The 18,459-nt window shown below is 38.4% G+C and overlaps 1 protein-coding gene and 1 long non-coding RNA gene across 2 annotated transcripts in view; one reads left to right on the forward strand and one right to left on the reverse strand.

Annotated features, from left to right (window-relative positions):
* Positions 1–664: 664 nt before the first annotated feature.
* On the reverse strand, positions 665–1,995 carry LOC115598045. Its single transcript, XR_003987353.1, has 2 exons — positions 1,880–1,995; positions 665–1,223 (listed from the first exon to the last, which is right to left on the reverse strand). It is a non-coding gene; the product is annotated as an uncharacterized LOC115598045 (long non-coding RNA).
* A 59-nt stretch (positions 1,996–2,054) lies between these two features.
* The window catches only part of KMT2E (lysine methyltransferase 2E), a 57,389-nt gene continuing 40,984 nt past the window's right edge, over positions 2,055–18,459 (forward strand). The window contains 3 exon segments of the mRNA XM_008493003.2: positions 2,055–2,399; positions 9,735–9,791; positions 18,025–18,209. Of these exon segments, the coding sequence (XP_008491225.2) occupies positions 18,139–18,209 (71 nt within the window). The 5' untranslated portion in view covers positions 2,055–2,399; positions 9,735–9,791; positions 18,025–18,138.

Raw genomic sequence — 18,459 nt, forward strand, 5'->3', positions numbered from 1 at the left:
CGTGCAACTCCCTTCCCTCTCCAGGGAGACCCTGCGCCATCTTGAACTGACGCAGTTACAAAAGCAAGCACGAGTTGCTCCTCTCTCCCTCTTCCCCCGCTCCTCGCCTCACAGCCCCAGCACTGTTTGAGAAGGAGAAGCCAAGGCCTGCTCGTGTTTTCCTTGTCACCATCTCCCGGGGATCCCCCGCCTGTGAAGTCCTCCCTCGCGCTGGAATCATGGCGCCCGTTTTCTCCCTGAGCACCAACCTCCCCCGGCAGCTCCCCGGCCCTGCCCAGCTGCGGCTGCCCCTGCTGCAGGATGATGTCAGCGGCAGCCAATCAGGACACACCGTGCTACTCTGACCGCCCTGCCTATTGGCTCCCGCGCAGCTCCCTCCCCCCTCCTGACTCAGCCTCCGCCGCGGTTCGCTGCGGAGCCGCAGCCAAGGCCCAAGTGGGGGAGGGGAATAGGAGGGGAAGGAGGAAAAAAAAAAAAAAAAAAAAGAAAACCTACACAAAAAAACCGACAACCAAACCCACCAAGACGCCAGCCGCCATTTCGCGCAACAACAGGCAGAACCCGAGCGAGCAGCCCCAGCCAAACGCCCTAAAGAGAGAGAGAGAAAGAGAGAAACAAGAGACACACGCACAGAAGAGTTAGACAGGAAAAAATACCCATAGACTCCGCCATGGTCACAAGACGTTTAATCGCCCCCCTCCTCCCTCACTCAATGCCCCATTACAGCCGCCTCCTTTGCGTCCAACCAGCTAGCCAGATCCCTTCACCTCGGCTCCCTCTTGCCGCAGCAGCAGCTGTTTAGAGCCCCAAACTCTCTGGCCAAGGTGTGGGGGGACGCTAGTCTATGGCGCTGCTGCTAACTGCTTCTCCAGTCACCCGATTGTAGCGGCTCCATCGAGGCAGGGTAAGAGCTGCCAGCCCAGCTTTTATGTGGTGCCCCGAGTTTGCGCACTGAAGGAGGCTCGCTCAGCCCCTGGTGGGCGTCGAATGAAACCCCAGCCGCCGCCTCCCCTCCCTCAATCAGCCATATCGCTGGAGGGGCTGAAGCCGGGGAGGGCGGTGTGCGGGCAGAACAGAAGCTGGTACTGGATGTGGTGAAAGGAAGAGTTCGATGCGAACGGCCGAGGCTACGTCTGCCCTGAAACGCTGAGCGATATTCACTTTGCCAGCTCTCGCTGGTCTGGAAAAAAAGTAGACCGTACCTGCTCCTCAAGTGCCATTACCTACAGGGAAAAATAGGCTCGTTCAGGGCTCGTCTCCTTCGAGCAGAAAGAAAATAAAACCCAAACCGCTGTTAGCTAGCGCTGTCAACATGCTCTATCCTAGAAGCTCTATCCTAGTCGCCTTATTTGTGAGCCTTAAAGGTTTAGGGTAAGATTGTGTCTCAAGTCAAAACCCCCACGTCGCCCCGAACGGGTCTCAGTCAAAGCTCTCCCGACCTCTCCTTTCCCGCCCCACAAGGAAGTTTCTCTGCCTGTGTCAGAGCCGCCGAGTCTGCACAGCTTCTCGTCTACGTTGTGGCGAAAATTTATCCCTTAGCTTGAGATGCATAAAAAGTAGGTATGCAGAGAATAACGACAGTTATGAGGAGGAGGCCGGAGGTGGGGGGCGGGGAAGAGCAGCTGAGGAGGGAGTTTTGGCGTTTCTGCCTCAGAGGATGCAGTTCTGAGTCAGACATCCTCCCGCCCGCGCTTGGTTCCACACCAGCCTGGGTCGAAGCCCCTGCCCCTCCCCCACGGTCTGCGCCTCCGGGGCTGCGGATAGCCCCAGGCACCAGCCCCAGCTGCGGCCGCCCCTCCTCCGCTGCCCTACTTCCCTCCACACCTCCTCACAGCCCCCCTGCCCAGCCCCTGCCGCAGTCTGATGGCCGCGCCCAGACCTGAGCCGTTCAGCGTAACGTGCAAAGCGCTGTTGCAAAATGGACACTGAAGGCTCGACGGGCTCGCAGTGCACTCCCAGCCCATAAGTAAAATGGCGGCTGTTTGGCTTCGCCTTGGTAACCCTGCCCCTGCCAGGCGGGGCGGGTGAGCCCCGTGCAGTGGGAGGGAGGGGAGAGCGGACGCCATTTTCCCAGAGAGAGGCAGTGACATAGAGGGGAGCGTAGGAGGCTGAAAGGAGGGAGACACGGGAGCAGCGGTGGCAGTGGGGTTTGTACACAGGTCCCAAGGCAAAGGCGCTTCCGACCTGGTCCCTGTTGAGTTCTGTGCACTGAGATAGGTTTGGGGGGAGGGGGGGTCTCCTCTTCCTTTCCTTCCCTTTCTTTCTTTTACCAGAGCCTGCTGAGGGTTGAGTGCTGTCTAGGGTAGGGATATCCGCAGTGGGGCTGTTGCATTGTTTTGGTTGGGATAGAGAAGGGGCTCAGCTGAGGGGTCCTGCTACCTGGCCTGTGACCATTAGAGGTGAGTCTTTGGTTATTACCAGTGTATTCTGCTGTGGGTGCTTTGGGGAGGAGGGGGTGGGGGGGACGATGGCAAAAAGGGAGTGAAATGCGATGGGAACGTCTCGTTACCCTCGGTGCGAGTATAACTCCCACCCTAGAATGTGTTTAAATTCTGTTTAAGTTGCCTTGAATTTGCTTTGCCTTTTGTGGGGTTTGGTTAAAAAATGGCAGGCTGTCGCTATATCTTGTGAATATGGCGGGTTACTGTAACTGGAGGAGCTGAGGAGAATTTTTTGGCAGTTATGCCAGGTTTATGCATTATGCTTGGAAAAAGAGCCAAAAGGCGCTATTATGTGACAGCATACGCTTCTTTAGACTGGTGGTTATAAGAACGGGTTTGTGTGTTGCTGGGACTGCGTGCTGAGTTTTACGGAGCTGAGGAAAACCTATTCTCTTCCTTCATCCTGTATTTTTTTGCTTTGTGGTACTAAAATGGCTCGTTATAGGCCTAATCTCTCTGCCTTCCACACCCCCGCCTCCTTTCTTCCCTCCCTGCTAATATCTCCTCTTCGTGGTGTAACCTGGACGAACAGAAAGCAGTCCTCAAGAGTTTCTGTGCCAATTTTAAAGGGAATCATTCTCTCCACCCCCCTCTCTTGAGGGTGTAAGTAGTCATATTGATGCATCCCTTCCTTGCTTCTGTTTCTGCAGCCAGTGTTCGGGTTCCTTGAGTGGCACATTTTGGTCTGTTTCTTAAAGAAATAAATATTTGAAGGGTTAGACCCCACTGCTGCAGATACAGGGGAGGAGAGGCATACGGTTCACTGTGCAGTACTGAATAGGGTAGAGAAACATAATATAGCCTGATTATAAAGATCCAGTATTCCCCCGTACTCAGCCATAAGGCAATGTGCGGTGGCTAAGAGCCCCGAGGTCCTTAAAATGGTACATACTACGTGTCGTTAAAAGCAGAAGTTTAGTGCTGCATCTAGCTTTAGGAATGTTTTCCTCTCTTTATTTATAGTACCTTAAAGGAATAATAACCAAACATTTTCGTTATTTAGGGCTCAGATCAGAGAAAAGAGAGGAATATCCATGGCTGTACTTACAATGCATGATTGATTGTTAATAATCATTGTAGTTTTAAAGTTACTTTTCAAAAAATGTGGAGCAATTTTTTTAATTTCCCTCTTTTGTCCTTTAGAGATTCTAAAAATGGCGGCCTCAGGCTGATGTTGTGGTAATCTAATCAGCTCGGGTCCTCCACACCCCATGCAGTGCGTTTGTCTGCAGCATATTAGGCTTACTATGTTTAAATTAAAAGACTCTTTCCTTCAAATAACGTACAAAACATCTCTTGACTTTACTGCGATTTAAAAATGCTGTGTTCCAGCTGATTAATTTTATTGGTTATGTGTTTGAAAGGCAAGTGAACGAGACCACTCTCGTCGGGGAAAAGGGGGTGGAAAGAGGCAACAGACTCAAGCAGCTTCTTTGAGGGGTGTGTATAGGTCGTTGTAAGGTAATATGTATGTAGGTTTAGTAATTTGGAAAAGCTACTGCGTTTGTGAGGGATACTGTACATCTGTCCATCCTATTACCGACATAAAAGCAATAATATTTATGAAAATTAGTAGATCAGGTTCACTAAGATAGCCAGCTGAATTCTTTGTGAAATCACATTTATGAACGTCATATTCACCTTCCAGGAAATACCTTTGCTAGATATCAGGTATTAATTCCGTGTATTTGTAGTCTGAAAATACGGCAAGAACTTAATACTGAAATAATGCGTGTGAGATTATAACCTGTTACTTTATTAGGACACAAAATAAGAAATTCTGCCACCATGTAATCTTTGTATGACCTTTTTTCTTCAGTTTATTTTGTGTATGTGATAAACACATCCAAATACTGAGGGAAGGTGGAGTTCCTAACCTCTTAATTTTTTTCCTAAATGAAATGTGAACCTTTTAGGATCGCCACTATAAATATGTTTGGGTGGGGGGAAGGGAGGTCACAAGGATTTATTATTTGGTAGTTGGTGTAGTGTACTCTGATGCAAACTGTGGAGGCTGCAAACTGTATGTTTTAAACAACCTAAGAAAAATTTAATTTTTCACTTTTTTTTTTTTTTTGCCTGTCTCGGTTTAATGAGGTATAAATTCCTACTATGGTATAGCTTTGGAACTTTCTGGATTTAAGCAATCAAAAGTGAGCTACTGAAATGGCAAAATGTCTTCAATGTCTGAAGATTTTAATTTAGATACCATTTAGGTGCAGTGATTTGTGGTTTAAGGTATACCTGAAGTTGAACCAAAAGATAGTAGACTTTTAGAATGTTGTTAATGTGTGCCTTTTGTGTCGTTTGAGGCCAAAGGCCGAGTGATTTCAACCACCAAGTGATGCGGTAATAGTCCAGCAATGCTCACTCCCTTCATCCTCGTTTATATAGATTTCATTTTCTTTATAAACTATGCTTTACTTTGTTTTAGTAAAAAGTGTATGATAAGGTTCTGAAGAGAGTACGTATGGGCCTTTTTGAAACCTCTTGCCTTTTTCTTTCCCTCACTAAGTTTCTTCTGTTCTTGTGAATAATTTTTAAAACATTATGAATTAGGCAGCTGGACAGATACGCAGTCTGACTTCATGGCCTCAGTCATGTTCTTAAGCAGACATCTCATTCCATAGTAAAATTAAAATAATTTTGTGTACCTTACAAAAAGTGTTCTTTGTGGGGGGGGGAGTAAAATAAACCCCAAAATTAAAGTATGTATACTTGAATTTTACAGCTTGTGTTATAGATTGCAAATTTTGTGGACTTGAGAACCTCTTGAGAAATTTGAGATCTTCCAGAGTTTTCCTATATGAGTTCTAGTGAGTCAGTTTGCCTTTGTAACTTGGTTTCTCCATTTGTAAAAAGAGATCTGTGATCTGTTTTAAGGAGACAGTATGGCAAAGGTAATTCTACCTTTATATTTCATTACATGTTGATATGTTAAAGTATATGTATAAACTAAATACATCCTGCAACTAATAGGTTTTTTTGAAGGTTGAAACCTGAATTTCTGTTTTTTTCAGGTGTTTCTGATTTGCACACTGTGTTAAAAATGCAGTATTATGACTGTAGTTCTAAAACTATGTATCTTCAGGCTTTTTGTAGTTGAAGGAAAAATGTGCTTAACTGTCAGTGTGCCTTTTGAGTGAGCATTTTTTGCCATCTGGGAAGTTTGAGAGGGGAAATAATACTGACTATTTAGACTATCGAGGGAAAGTTCATCATAGCACTAAAACTCGGATTACTTTTAGGAGTTGTATTATATCATACTTTTAGTACAGTTTCAGCACACAAAACTGTTAATATTCTGTTGGAAAGCAACAGAAATACAGGCATCAGTGTCAAAGTGGAGGCTGTAGTGTATTTAGTCCTGATTTCAGTTTGATTTAACGACAGTCTTGGTTTTGTGTGCATGCTAATACTAATTTTAGTAAGGACTATCTGTGGGACTTTGTTAGGGAGTGGTATATGTAATTGTGGCATTGTCCTAAAAAGATTTGTGTAAATGTAGGTTTGATGGAAGTGTTTTGCTGTTTTCATGTGACATTCTAAGGAAATTGAATAGGGGGGTTTGATGTAGGTGGCTGAAGATACAAAATTCAGACTTACGGAGAGATGCTAGGGAAGTCCCATCTATGTTATTGGCCTTGTGACATCCATATAAATGAGCATTTGTGACTCTCAAAAGCAAATTTTGTCTGACTGTTTTTGGAACAGGTTTAGTGTTTACTAAATGTTTCCACTGTGCAAATAGTAGTTTTGATTTATTGCTAAGAATGAAACTTCAGGCATCTATGGGAAAAAAACCAAGTTTTGGCATATTTAGAATGTGGATTAAGAAAAAAATTACAACCTATTTATTCTTCCAAATAGTGAATTATTCCAAGTATTAATTGTCATGGGCTTTTGAATGAAAAAATCGGTATTTCTGACTACATCAGTGTTTCCGTTTTCTTACTAATTATACCTACAAAGTTAACCTAATCTCTTTAAGGATCCATAATTCTGTTCATGACCTTCACACTACAAAAAAACCCGCTTGAGATGTGTTCAAAGTCAAAACTCGCTACCTTTAAGGCACAGCAAACAATTTATTAAAAAACCAACCAAACAAAAAAACAACAACCTACCACCTTGTCAAGGTTTCTTATGCTTTCTGGGAGATAGTGAGATTTCCTCTTACAAATATTAAACGTGTTAATGAAACAGGCAAGATTGTTAGCTCTGCTGGTTGTTAGAAAGTTTTAATAATTATGTTTATCTGTAAGCCTTTGAAGACGTCTTTGTTGTACAAAGTATTTTTTTAACATGCCTGACTTCAGTGCTTTCTTATCTTTTTTTAAAGTTAAAATAATTGGTAAGAAAGAAGTGGTAAGAAGTTGAAAGTTGGTAAGAAGTGAAAGTGAGGAATATGGTGAAGTAGCACACAGATTGCAAGTAGAAATAAAATTTATATGTTAGGTTTTTTTATTGAAAGAGTGCTACCTCTTCTTTCAGTGCAGTAGTTCATACATTGCTTAGATGGATAAATGCAGTACTGTAAAAATTAGGTGAGACTCGCAAGTCACCAGCAGTTTTGCAAATCATACTTCTTGTGGGAATGCCAAAATAGTATCAATCCCAGTTTTGTAATTTAGTTTTAAGTTAACATTTTGTTAATAGGTATGGATATTGAAATATCATAGTGCAGGCTCTGGTTTAATGAATTGTTGGGGTTTTTTTATTTTCATTTGTTAGTTGTATTTAGTGTATTGTTTTATGCCACCATAGTCTAGGTAATCATTCACCTCAATATCTTTATCTCAAAAATAAATTACCATCAAGTTCAAAGACGGAATGATAAGGCTATATTCTCATGACATAATTGTACTTCACTGTACAGTTTAAGGAGGAGGACCTATAATCTATTTGCCCGTTGTTGGTTATTTCATCATAGAAAGTGATGAAATCGATATTCTGTATTTACAAAGTGGGAATTTAAAATGTGTATGGGATGGCAAGTTTGGATCTGTTACTCCGAGGAGTTCTGTGTCCGTTAACTCTCTAACTCCACTAGGTCTAAAGATACTTTTTTTTCCTTAGCAGTGAGTGATGCTCTTAATTTGGCTTGAGTAGACAAAGGGAACTAACTCCAAATTAGTATGGTTATAATGGGGTCCGCTGTGTTTAAAACCTTATCACAAGACAGATGATATTCCAAGTCTAGACAGTTAATCCTGCCCTAACTATTGGTTTAAAGAAACTTTTTCTAACTAGGAATGTTTTTAGTGTGTTCTACTTAAACTAAAGGTGAAGTCCTGAGAATTACAACAGCTGATTTGCAGCTTCTGGGGAAGGTATAGATAGGTTACACCTCTCGTTTGGTTTGCAAACTTATCATTCTGGAACTGTGAAAGAAACATAAATCCTTTTTTATGTAATTGATAAAAATACTGTAGTAATTTTACTAGTTATAAGGATAAGGTTTCTCCCTCAGATGTTTTAGCAGGTAACACAGCTAGTTGCTCTTTTCTTGCTCAGAGTAGGAACACTTCATGGGGGTCTTATTCTTCAATAACATTATATAGTTTTTTAACAAAAGGCTGCAGTGTTTTTTTGTAATATTTGTTCTCTCTCTTACTTTCCAATCACATCTTCTGTACTGGAAGAAATAAAAGACAAACTGCATCTTTTTTTCCCTTCTGTATATCAATAGAAATTTAGTAGAGAGTTAAGAGCTATGTGTTGTGTTTCAATTGCTGGGTGGGATTTCTTTGTTGTATTTATTCTAAGATGACCTATTTAGTATCTTTGTTACTATTAAAATACATACTGAAATCTCATCTGAAAACACAAAGATATAAAGTTACATAGGCATAGAATCTGTATTTCTTAAATCAGTCAATATAGTTTTGAAATTGAAGATGAGATTTTTTTGCTTTGTTTTCTTTAAAGTAGAAAAGATCTTTTGATCTGAAACATCTGTATTTTTTTGGCTGTTCTTGAACTGGACATAGTCCCCTCCATCTGTTCCCTTAATCTCTCTTGCCATCTTCCTCCCAAACTCCTAGTAAAGAGCACTGAGATTTTGCCAGAATGTTACCTAGAAATATGGTTAAGGTTGAACTGTGTTTAAAATTACAAAAGAGTTTTTTTTAATAGCCTTCTGACTTGCTTAAGTGTTAACAGCTAGGTGACTGTCTACAAACTCTTCCCTAAGTGTAAGTGCCATTGTGCTATTCATGTCAAATACCACTGATAAGACAAGGGAACTAGTTTCTGGAATCTGCCCAAGTGCAAACTTGTCAAAATAGGATTTTGCTTAGCTGAAATGTCAGACTTAAAGTAAATCCAAAGAATTTTCTGCATGTTTAGTAGGTATCTAATAATTCTAGTAGACTCCAAAGTCTTACTGAGCAGCATAGAAAAAAAAATGTTATTTTACTTTAGGTCAACAAAATATTTAGGTTGCTGAAAGCAATATGAATATGTATTTTTACTCACCCGAAAAAAAAGCTTTACTTTTTCTTAGGAGGGGCATATGGGGCCTTGGAATTCAAAACTTCCAGTGACTGAGATGGTCCTGTTATATTTAATAAAAAAATATATAGCTCTCACAGCTGCAGACATGACTTACAGGATGTGGACTTCGTGTGCTTGCAGAAACATTTTATAATTTGAAATATTTGTCACGAATACTTGTCACTTAGGAAAGCCTGTGCAACTTAATTTTTCTTGGAGAATAACTGTTAAGTCGCATACAGGCATGTTGTGTAAGTTTGATCAATGATTATTTGCAACTTCATGGTAGATGGAGAAAAATGTTTGCTCTAAAATAGCTGATGACTAAGATATTTTTAGTGATAAACTACTTCTTTTCTTATCCAATGTATTTCTATTTGGAGGAATTTTACATCTCACAGTGATACATTGTAACACACTATTAGGTTGCTGGCATAAACTTCTCCAAGAAATAAGCAATGTTGCTATCAGAAATTAACTTTTTTCTCTTCCTTCTTTGCTATACTTGTGTTTTACAGTTACTTGACTCTCCAGCTCAAATACTTGCTAGATTTTTAGGGGATAGACCTATTTGTGTCTGGTTTAAGGTATTTAGCAAACTTAGAGACATAAATAGTTGGCAGTTAATTTTCTATTTTGGGGACTGGTTTCTGTAAATACAGAAACTAAAATCTGTAAACATAGTATTTTTCTGTATGCCTCCGCTTTTATAAGTTTCTGTTCAATAAACTAATTCTTTCTGTAACTCCATTTCTCTTTATTTCCTTTCTACCACTCTTTCTTTTTTCTTCCTAGTCCGGTATTTTATCTAACTTCCATTGAGAGACGAAAAGGAGTGAAGAGACAGAAGAGGTAAGGAGAAGTCTTCCATGTTTTAAAGGATTGGCATAAATATTTGAGGAAGAGAGATCACTTTCCTTCACTTGAGGAATACATGAGAAGGGCACTCTTGGACCATGTAGAATAGGCAAGACAGGCTGCAGCCAGTTGAAACTGTCTCTTCTGAATGGCAGAAGCTATGCTAACCAACAGACTGATCTAGAATCAGTTTATTCCTCAAAAGGATGGCTTTCTCTGCACTGATTAGAGTTGCTGAATGCATGTAATGACCTCTATACTGAAGAGTTGATACTTACCAGATGGAAACTCAAGCTTTTTACACATGAATCTCAAATAACATGGATCAGGCAGGATTTTTTTCTTTTTGTTCTAGATCCCAAACTCAAGACCAATTTGTGAAGTTTGGCTGTTTGTCCAAACATGACTGAGGTTTTTGTTGAATGTGAAGTCCTATATTTATTTTATGGGGATGTCCATGTGTATGCTAATGCACTATTCACCAAGCTTGTTCCTACTCTATACTGGCACTGGAATAAAGGCAAAGTAGTAGGAGGAGCCTTATCCTATAGTAGTTTCACTGCCATAGCTATGTTTCTTAAATGAGTTCATTTAATGATCACTAGATACCTGTCAGTACAACTAATAAAAAACTAAAATCTGATAGAGTTAGGAACTTGGTACTCTTGAGATCTCTGAAACTTAAAATCCAAAGAGGGAGGGAAATGGCCAGCTAAAAGCAGTGTTCTGTGAGAAACCGGGAAGAGTAATTGTAGCCATTTACTGTTTTCTGTACTGAGAGCTGTTTTGTGTAACTCCACACCAGCCATAGCCGGTGATTTTTGGTTTGGGTTTTTTGTTTGGTGTTTGTGTTTTGTTTAATTTTGGTTCCCTGCTAGGATACATGAGGAGAAGGTGCGATGGGCCTGACTACTAACAATGTGTGTGGATGGCATAGGAGGTTTTTGAGGGGCTTGTAAGTGTGGCCAGGAGCAATTAATATTGTGATGAGGAAGATGGGGAGAAAGTTTTTGTAATGAGAGGTATTTAGAGAACCTTAGGTCAGTGGCAATGTTTGGGCACCAACTACAAATACATGGAAGAAACACTTTGTTGTACAATAATTCTGGTTTCCTTTGTGATTTGCAGGAGTTAGTCATTAATGGGCCCTAATCTGTGAATACCTTCTACCCTTCCTTCTATCAGCACAAACCAAATAGACTGCTAATGTTTCTTTTGGGTTACCTTAGGGAGCAGCAAACAGTAGCAAAGGTCTGAATTTGGACTCACAGGTTTCTAAGCCATATATGCATCATAGTGCAACTGCAGTAGCATAACATTTTTAAGTTGGATAGCCCTCCTAATCTCTCGGCAAAATCTATAGTGTGGTGGAGCATGTTGGGGGAAATGGAGAAGGAACTTCCTTCTGAGTAAGATTAGTCATTTATTCATGTATTCTGTTTCCATGTCTGGTTAAAAATGTGTTATCTCCTTAAACAGCCAGTAATAAAATATGCTAAGACTACTTGATAAAGTTATTCATGCTACATACATATATGTATATATGCTCCATGTATTTTTGCCAAGATAACTTCATGAGCAGATGCATATATATATACACACATACATATGCATGAGCACACAGAGTAGTCCACAATTTGAAGGATAACTAGAGTATGCCATTAAAAGGTCAGTTTCTGTCACTAGTGTTCCACAACATAACCATAATATTCGTAGAAGACCTGAGTGCTTGGAGCAGTATTAGAAAGCAGAAGCTAAGCAAAACATGCAATTGTACTTGGTTTTATTTTTTAGTAAAATCTTAATGGTTTCTTTTCTTCTTCCTCTGATTTCAATTTTTAAAAAATTCTTTTTAAAGTTTAAAAAGAAAAAAAAATAGAGAAGCCTAGCAGTAACGCTCAGTTTGCTGTCTTTGTGACAGTTCAGGACAATAGTTTTCACACTGGATTTGTGGACTATGATGTACTGTGTTAATGGGTGCATTTTTACTTAGAATTTTGTGTGTAGGTTGTCCTAGGCCATAGGTGTATCAACTTTTTTCATCCATAACATGTTCCTGTGTGCTGTGTTGCTTACCAGCACTTTAAATATGTTTTTATCCACCTCCCCTTCTGAAGAAAGCATTTTTCTAGGGAAGGAAGGCACCAGCACACCTTGTAGACCTCTACCACACCTGTTTTTCCTGGTGTGGTAGAGAAAAAGAAATAGAATAGTACCTTTTTGTAATCTAGCACTGTTATCTGGGATGACTTCTATAAAAAACTAACACCGAGATCATCAACAGGAGTCTGCAGAGGTCTGAAGGCTCTAGTAGGATCTTGAAAATCTTTGCATCTTGCCCAGAAGACCTTTTTGAGATGGAAGCAGTAGTTTCAGAATGGTCCTCCGTGACTCCGTGGAGCTAACCTGGTCCTACAGTAGCATGAATATTGTATAGGAAGCAAATAGGAGTTTCAGTTTTGTCTTAGTTTTGTATGGGAATAGGTAGATTGTTTTTACATTCAAATCGACTTGAAGTTTCAACTACATCAGCATTGTATGCTGGCTGAAATGAAAGGTTTTGCTTGATTTAAGACTGCTTGATTTAAGATGTTAGTTATCCAAATTATAAATATGGATAAATTATCACTGTCACCTTTTACATATTTTGTAACACATATTTAATGTTATTTTGCTTTAAAAAAAACAGGCAGTTGGCATATGTAGATAGAAGGTTTTGATTGACTTTTTTTCCCCCTGTAGTTATGTATATTGTGTTTACAGATGCAGAGCAGACACAGTATAGAGATGGTAATTTCATTAATGTGTCTTTCTGCAGTGTCTTTAGTTAAGGACTTTGTGGTAAAGTGACATGCATCGGTATAAAATCTGAGCAGTTATTTATCCTAAACTAACACTCTTTCCTCACATGAAATACTAATTATAGGTTAAACTAATTATAATTAGATTTTTCTCCCTTAAACTTCTGCTTGGTGTTTAAGGAGGCCCTGGAAATTCTTTCTGCAGAGGCATTCTGTGATGAAGCTAAACGCTGTGTTGCATCTTTCCATGAATTCTATTCCTAACTTTTGTAGTGGATTTTTTGCCCTACTTTTTAAAGGCTTTTTGTCTTAAGTATTTTATCACATGTTAACAGGATCTGGAAATTTGTTTTATGAAGAAGGAAAGACAAGTAACATCTTTTTACATTGTCTGTAAAAAGTCATAATCTAAAAAGATGTCATATACTGAAGAGAACCAGATTTCATTACCTTTTCCCTCTCTCGTTTTTGTAGCATTAGGTGTAAGTGTGGATATAAACAAAACATATTTAGATATATTTCTCTTTAGGATTTTTTGATCAAGGCAAAAAAAGTTGTTACTGTCACCACCACTTATATTTGATTTATATGAAAAGTTCTACATCTGTGTGCCTACATGAGAGGTTTAGTAGTGTTTAAGTTCTAATGGGGTTCTTAGTCCTCTTTGTTCTTCCCTCTCCCTTCTTAAAAAAGGTTAAATGTCTTGCAGAGTTGAGCTACTGATGTGGTATGTGAAAATGTGAGTTGTACCTTTCCTGGTATAGCAAGTACTGTGTGGTTTCATCTGACTTGAATAATATACTGCATTATTAACAAAACTAAAAGTAAGTCACAGTTCTCTACTCAGACTTATAGCTACTTTCTGTTGAATGCAAGCAGAATGGGAATTTAGTTTCTCAATCTATAAAAGAAAATGGAAGTAAAAGTAATTAAAAGTTTGGTTTAAAAAAAAATAATTCATACTTTCTTAGGCAAAACCAACCAAACAAAAAAGCACAAAAACCAGAAAAACAACCAAAAAGAAATTTCCATGGCAAATGCCATGGAAGAGTTTGGACTCTTGACACTTAGAGGATGATAAATAGCTAGGATTATGAAACATTGTTGGAGTCATCTGGACAGTTTGGCTACCTTTCAAGTTCTTATTTTTCAAGTGCACTTGCTGTATAGGTGATCAATGATCTGCTTGTTTCCTGCAACTGTTCTATATAGCTTTTGATGGTTCTACAAGAAGCAAATGGAAAGAAGGAGAAAAAAGACATGGTAATGAAGTAGGCCTGGAGTTCCTTTCTCAGCATTTGATTGTAGCAAATGGATTTAGTTGTGAATGGAGCCTGTAGAATTATGTGCAAAAACCAGTGATTTCAGTCGAATGTCCTACTTATCTTGTGCTAAAGAATTCAGTCCTCTATATTTGGTTTTTTTCCTCCTTGGTGTACCAGTGAAAATGGTTTTTTTTCTGCTGTCACACAATTGATCTTAGGACATGGCAGAAAGGAAACGTGTGGGTTTTGTTAGACCACAGAATAATGTTGTATAAGTGGAATACCTCAGGGATAATATGTAACTTATTTTATGTTGTTTAATGCATAAGTGATGTTCTTTGTACAAAACTACACAAATTAATAATTTGGAATGTATAGTGCTCTTAAACTGTTATTAGAGCACAATTGATTTTAAAAATGCTCATTTCATAAGCAAAATTAATAATAAATATGGTGAGGGTTCAAGTATTTTGTAGCTAGTATATGGCTAGTAAGTCAAAAAGCTTATGTATTCTTTAGGAGGATGATCTGTGAACAATGTAAAGTGATGTGATTGAACAGTACAGTGATAACTTTTGCAAGGGGTTGATCTCTTGAAAGATAAATGCTTTAAACTTTGAACAAAAATTCTTTTTTAAGGTGAAAATCCTTTTACTAGGACAAGAAACTTTTAAACTACAATTAAATAAAAGCAAAATTTCTTTTAATAAGGAATGTATTTTAATGTAATGAAGCCATTCTCGTAGAATGATTATGAAAAGAATCTGATGAATTTTTAAAATAGCCAAAATCTTTTCGAAACCTAGCAGTATTATCACTAAAAGCGTAGAGTGAACCCTTACAAAATTGGGGGGCCCCTACTGTTGAGATTAAGGTACAGCAGATGATAACTGGACTTTGGACCTGCAGTTTTTGTATAGTGCCTTTTAACTATGGACCCTGGACCTAACTGGACAAACCAGTGTAGTCTTTCTAAGTTTCAAATTCATGTACTGTTTGAAGAAAGACTTTCTTAAGGAAACCGTACGAATTGTAGGAAGACATAATCTTCTTCCTACTCCATTCATTTAAATGAAATGCACCCAAGAAAACAGTTTCTTAGAAACCTATGGGTGAAAAATTGTCAGAGTTCTGAAAGAACCTGAAATAGAGGAGTACTTGAAAAAATTGGAAAGTACCATATTATTTTACACTATTTTATGACTCATGTAAAATATATATATCTTTAAAGAATAAGCAGTCTCTTTAAAGGATAAGCAGTCACTTTCAAGATGGATAAAGTAGGAAGTTCACCAGTGGTTACATTATTCTGTGTTTTGAACTTTGAAATTTTTGTAATATAATCCAGTAAAAATACTAATACTTATGTGTCATGACAATACTTCTGGTTCTGACATGACAGACATTTTTTCTTTATTCCACTTTGAAACCACTGTGGTGTTCATCAGTAGATGACCTATGAGGTCACAGTGCTTTTAATAAGTGGGAATAGTGTAATGAATTTATCCTGGATCTCCCCTTCCCACCATCACCATAATTCATTGAGAATGGCTACTCTTAAGATGTGTTTGTTTGAATTAACTTGGCTGTGTAGGTATTGTGCCCGTTACTGCCTCTATTCTTCCATACTTAACAGTAGGCAGAAAAGGAGGATTGTGTGTCTGTGGTGAAGACCTGAAATCTTCAGGTGGTAAAAAATAATGAGCTACTATTATAATTGTGTTCTGCTGCCATTTAGGTGAAATAACTTTTGTTTGATGCTGTTTGGCAAAACAAACAAGTTCTTCAGGTTTCTTACTTAGTATAGATAAGTCTCTTAGATTCAGTGAGTGAATTCTGACTAATGTTTAAAGATACATTTCAATACTTGCAGTAGGATAAAAAGTTTATCTTGTCACTGTTTTCACCTACCAATCTCTTTTCCCCCCCTTTTTTTTTTTTTTTTTTAAATCACAGGAGTGGCGGTGCATTTACTTGATCAGAGATGATAACCTTGGTTGAGCCATCCGTTTGCAGTTCATTTTCAGTCTATACTTAGCTCTGAAAGCAGATACATAGCTCTTTTTTTCTTCATTACTGAAAAAAACCAAACAATTCACCTATTCTCAGATTTTGTAACCACCATTTCTGTGTTGATAGTGAAGGCTGCTTATATATGTGGTGATTGGGTAACTTCTGTTGTTTTATGTAAGTTTGCAGTTGTCATATCCTATGAGGCAGCTGTCTAAGGCAGATTCTTCACTTCCATCAGTCTCTTGGACATTTTTGCCTATGTTTATTTTCAGGTTATTCTACCTGGTCAGAAGTGTTTAAAGAAAATCTGATTATGAAAACTGTACTACCACAAAAAAAAGCAGTTATAAGTGTGACAAACAGGACAGTGATGTCCATTATGTCTTTTAGACCCACTTTGAATCAGATTAAACTGTGTTCTGGTTGGGGCTGTAGTTTTTTGTTGTTTTTATTGGCTGGTTTGGTTCTGCGGTTTTTCTATATGTGTATGGGCTTTTTGGGTGTGTTTTTGGTTTTGGAGGGGATTTTTGTTGTTTGGTGTTTTAACAGGTTTTTTTTTATCTGCATCTTCTTCAGACTAATGTTATTTTCTTAATTTTATGCTTAGATAGTTTGATATTTTATGTAATTAATGCAAAAATGCTAGTATTTAAATGAGGAAAGCAAGATACCAAAAGAGTTGATTGGCCTGATTGCTTTCCAGTTCTTGTATTTGATGACTCATGTAATGGGTCCAAACTACAACTCCTGCTGTCTAGCAGGAGCATGTTAAACTGTAAATTGTTTAGGTACCTAGGAGTATGCCAGGATGTTTGGAGTTAATGGTCAGATTTCAGTAGTAAGATAATTTAAGAAGCTAGGTGAAAAATCGGTGCTAGTTGATACTCTAATGATGGTATGTTATGATGCTGTCAGTGTACAGTGGCAGATACCTGTTCATCACTCTGAAGGTAGTGACTTATCTGAATCTGCTGCTTCTATTGATAAAATCTACCATACTTCTCTATAGTCCTTTTTATTTTCACTGGGGACTTGTTTTTTCTTAGCAGTCTAGGGGATTTTGTTGGGAAGATTAATGTGTTCAGATATTTTGATCTCAAAACTGTTGGTCTTTTATACAGTGCTTAATTAATGAGTGCTTCATTGCTAAGTTGCCTGTGTTCTTGCAATTTCAGCATTTTGGAAAGAGTTTGCCTATATTAATTATCAATGTATTGAAGGAGGGTCTACTTTGCTTCAATCACATGGATGCTTGTGGAAAATTTTCTCTATATTAGGCTGTAAAAATATATCAGTTTATTAATACGTGAATGGAGACGGCTGAGGTTCCCTGTATCTCCTCTTCTGTAATTGCTCCGGTTTTCTGCCCTACTCAGTAGGAAGAGTGGGAGACTGGTAATAACTGGTATACAGGTGGGATTGTCCTTGTGACTTAAGTCAAATAGATCATAGCTTTACCTTACAATTTAGCTGATTCTGTTTAGCTGCTACTTAAAACACACATCTAGAAATGGCCCCCAATGGGTGTTATATCTTCTGATGGTCGTCTGTTAAAATGAAATGGAAAAGGTTTCATATAATTTTGGATTATTAGAATTATTTTGGTTTAAGAAAATACTGAAGAGAGGTTATGGCATTGTTTCTTTTGACAGCCTTTGACGGCCTTGTATTTTGGACATTGAAAGTGGTTGTTGGGGTTTGGTTTTTTTTGCAAAACAAAAGTGAACAATGATCTCTAAGAAATACTTGAAAAATTCTGTTACCAGACTTCATTGAAAGTTAGAGCAACTGGAGTCTTGACAGTATAGAGCAATAAGCATATGTACTTGACATTCAGTAAGTCTGCTTTAAAGTGAATCTTTGTCATCTCAATTAACATGATGAATGATTTACAAAACAAAAAATCAGTGATTTTAATTACTTTTGTAAGTTTATAGTATTTTTAAGTTCAGGCCTTACAGTTAAATGTATTTTAAATTACCGACTTCTTTAGAAGATTATTGATTTCTTTTCCCTTTGCCTGTATAAAATTAAAGAAATAATTGTAACAGAGAAGTGTTTTGTGGTTTTTAATACATAATATAAAATTACTTGGTTTTAAAATGAAACAACTCAAGTTTTCTGCTTTTTTTGTTCTCTTTTTAACAGGGTTTGTGGATGCACTTAGATGTTTGCAATGAGCACTGTGGCTGGCATGCCCCAGTGTTTTGGATACCAATGCATAGGACTCCGTAGTAATCGAATTTATCAGAAACGAACGTCATGAGCATAGTGATCCCATTGGGGGTTGACACAGCAGATACTTCTTATTTGGAAATGGCTGCAGGCTCAGAGTAAGTATGTGAACTGAATATAATTTGTGAGTTTTCTTAATTTTTTCTTATTTTTTACTATTTTAATAATACAGTTGGAGAGGACTTAGGAGTCTCCTTTGTTTTATTGAATCTGATTACTTAAACTAATTGTCACTTTATTCTTAGGTCAGTTCCTTCCTCTTCAGGGCAAGCAAGGGAGAGAAGCTGAACTGTTCTGCAGACATGCCTTTTTCTTCCTTGTTGGGCTGAGAAATACAAATGCTTCCTG

Source organism: Calypte anna, chromosome 1 (genome assembly GCF_003957555.1).
Source record: "Calypte anna isolate BGI_N300 chromosome 1, bCalAnn1_v1.p, whole genome shotgun sequence".
Classification (NCBI taxonomy): domain Eukaryota; kingdom Metazoa; phylum Chordata; class Aves; order Apodiformes; family Trochilidae; genus Calypte; species Calypte anna.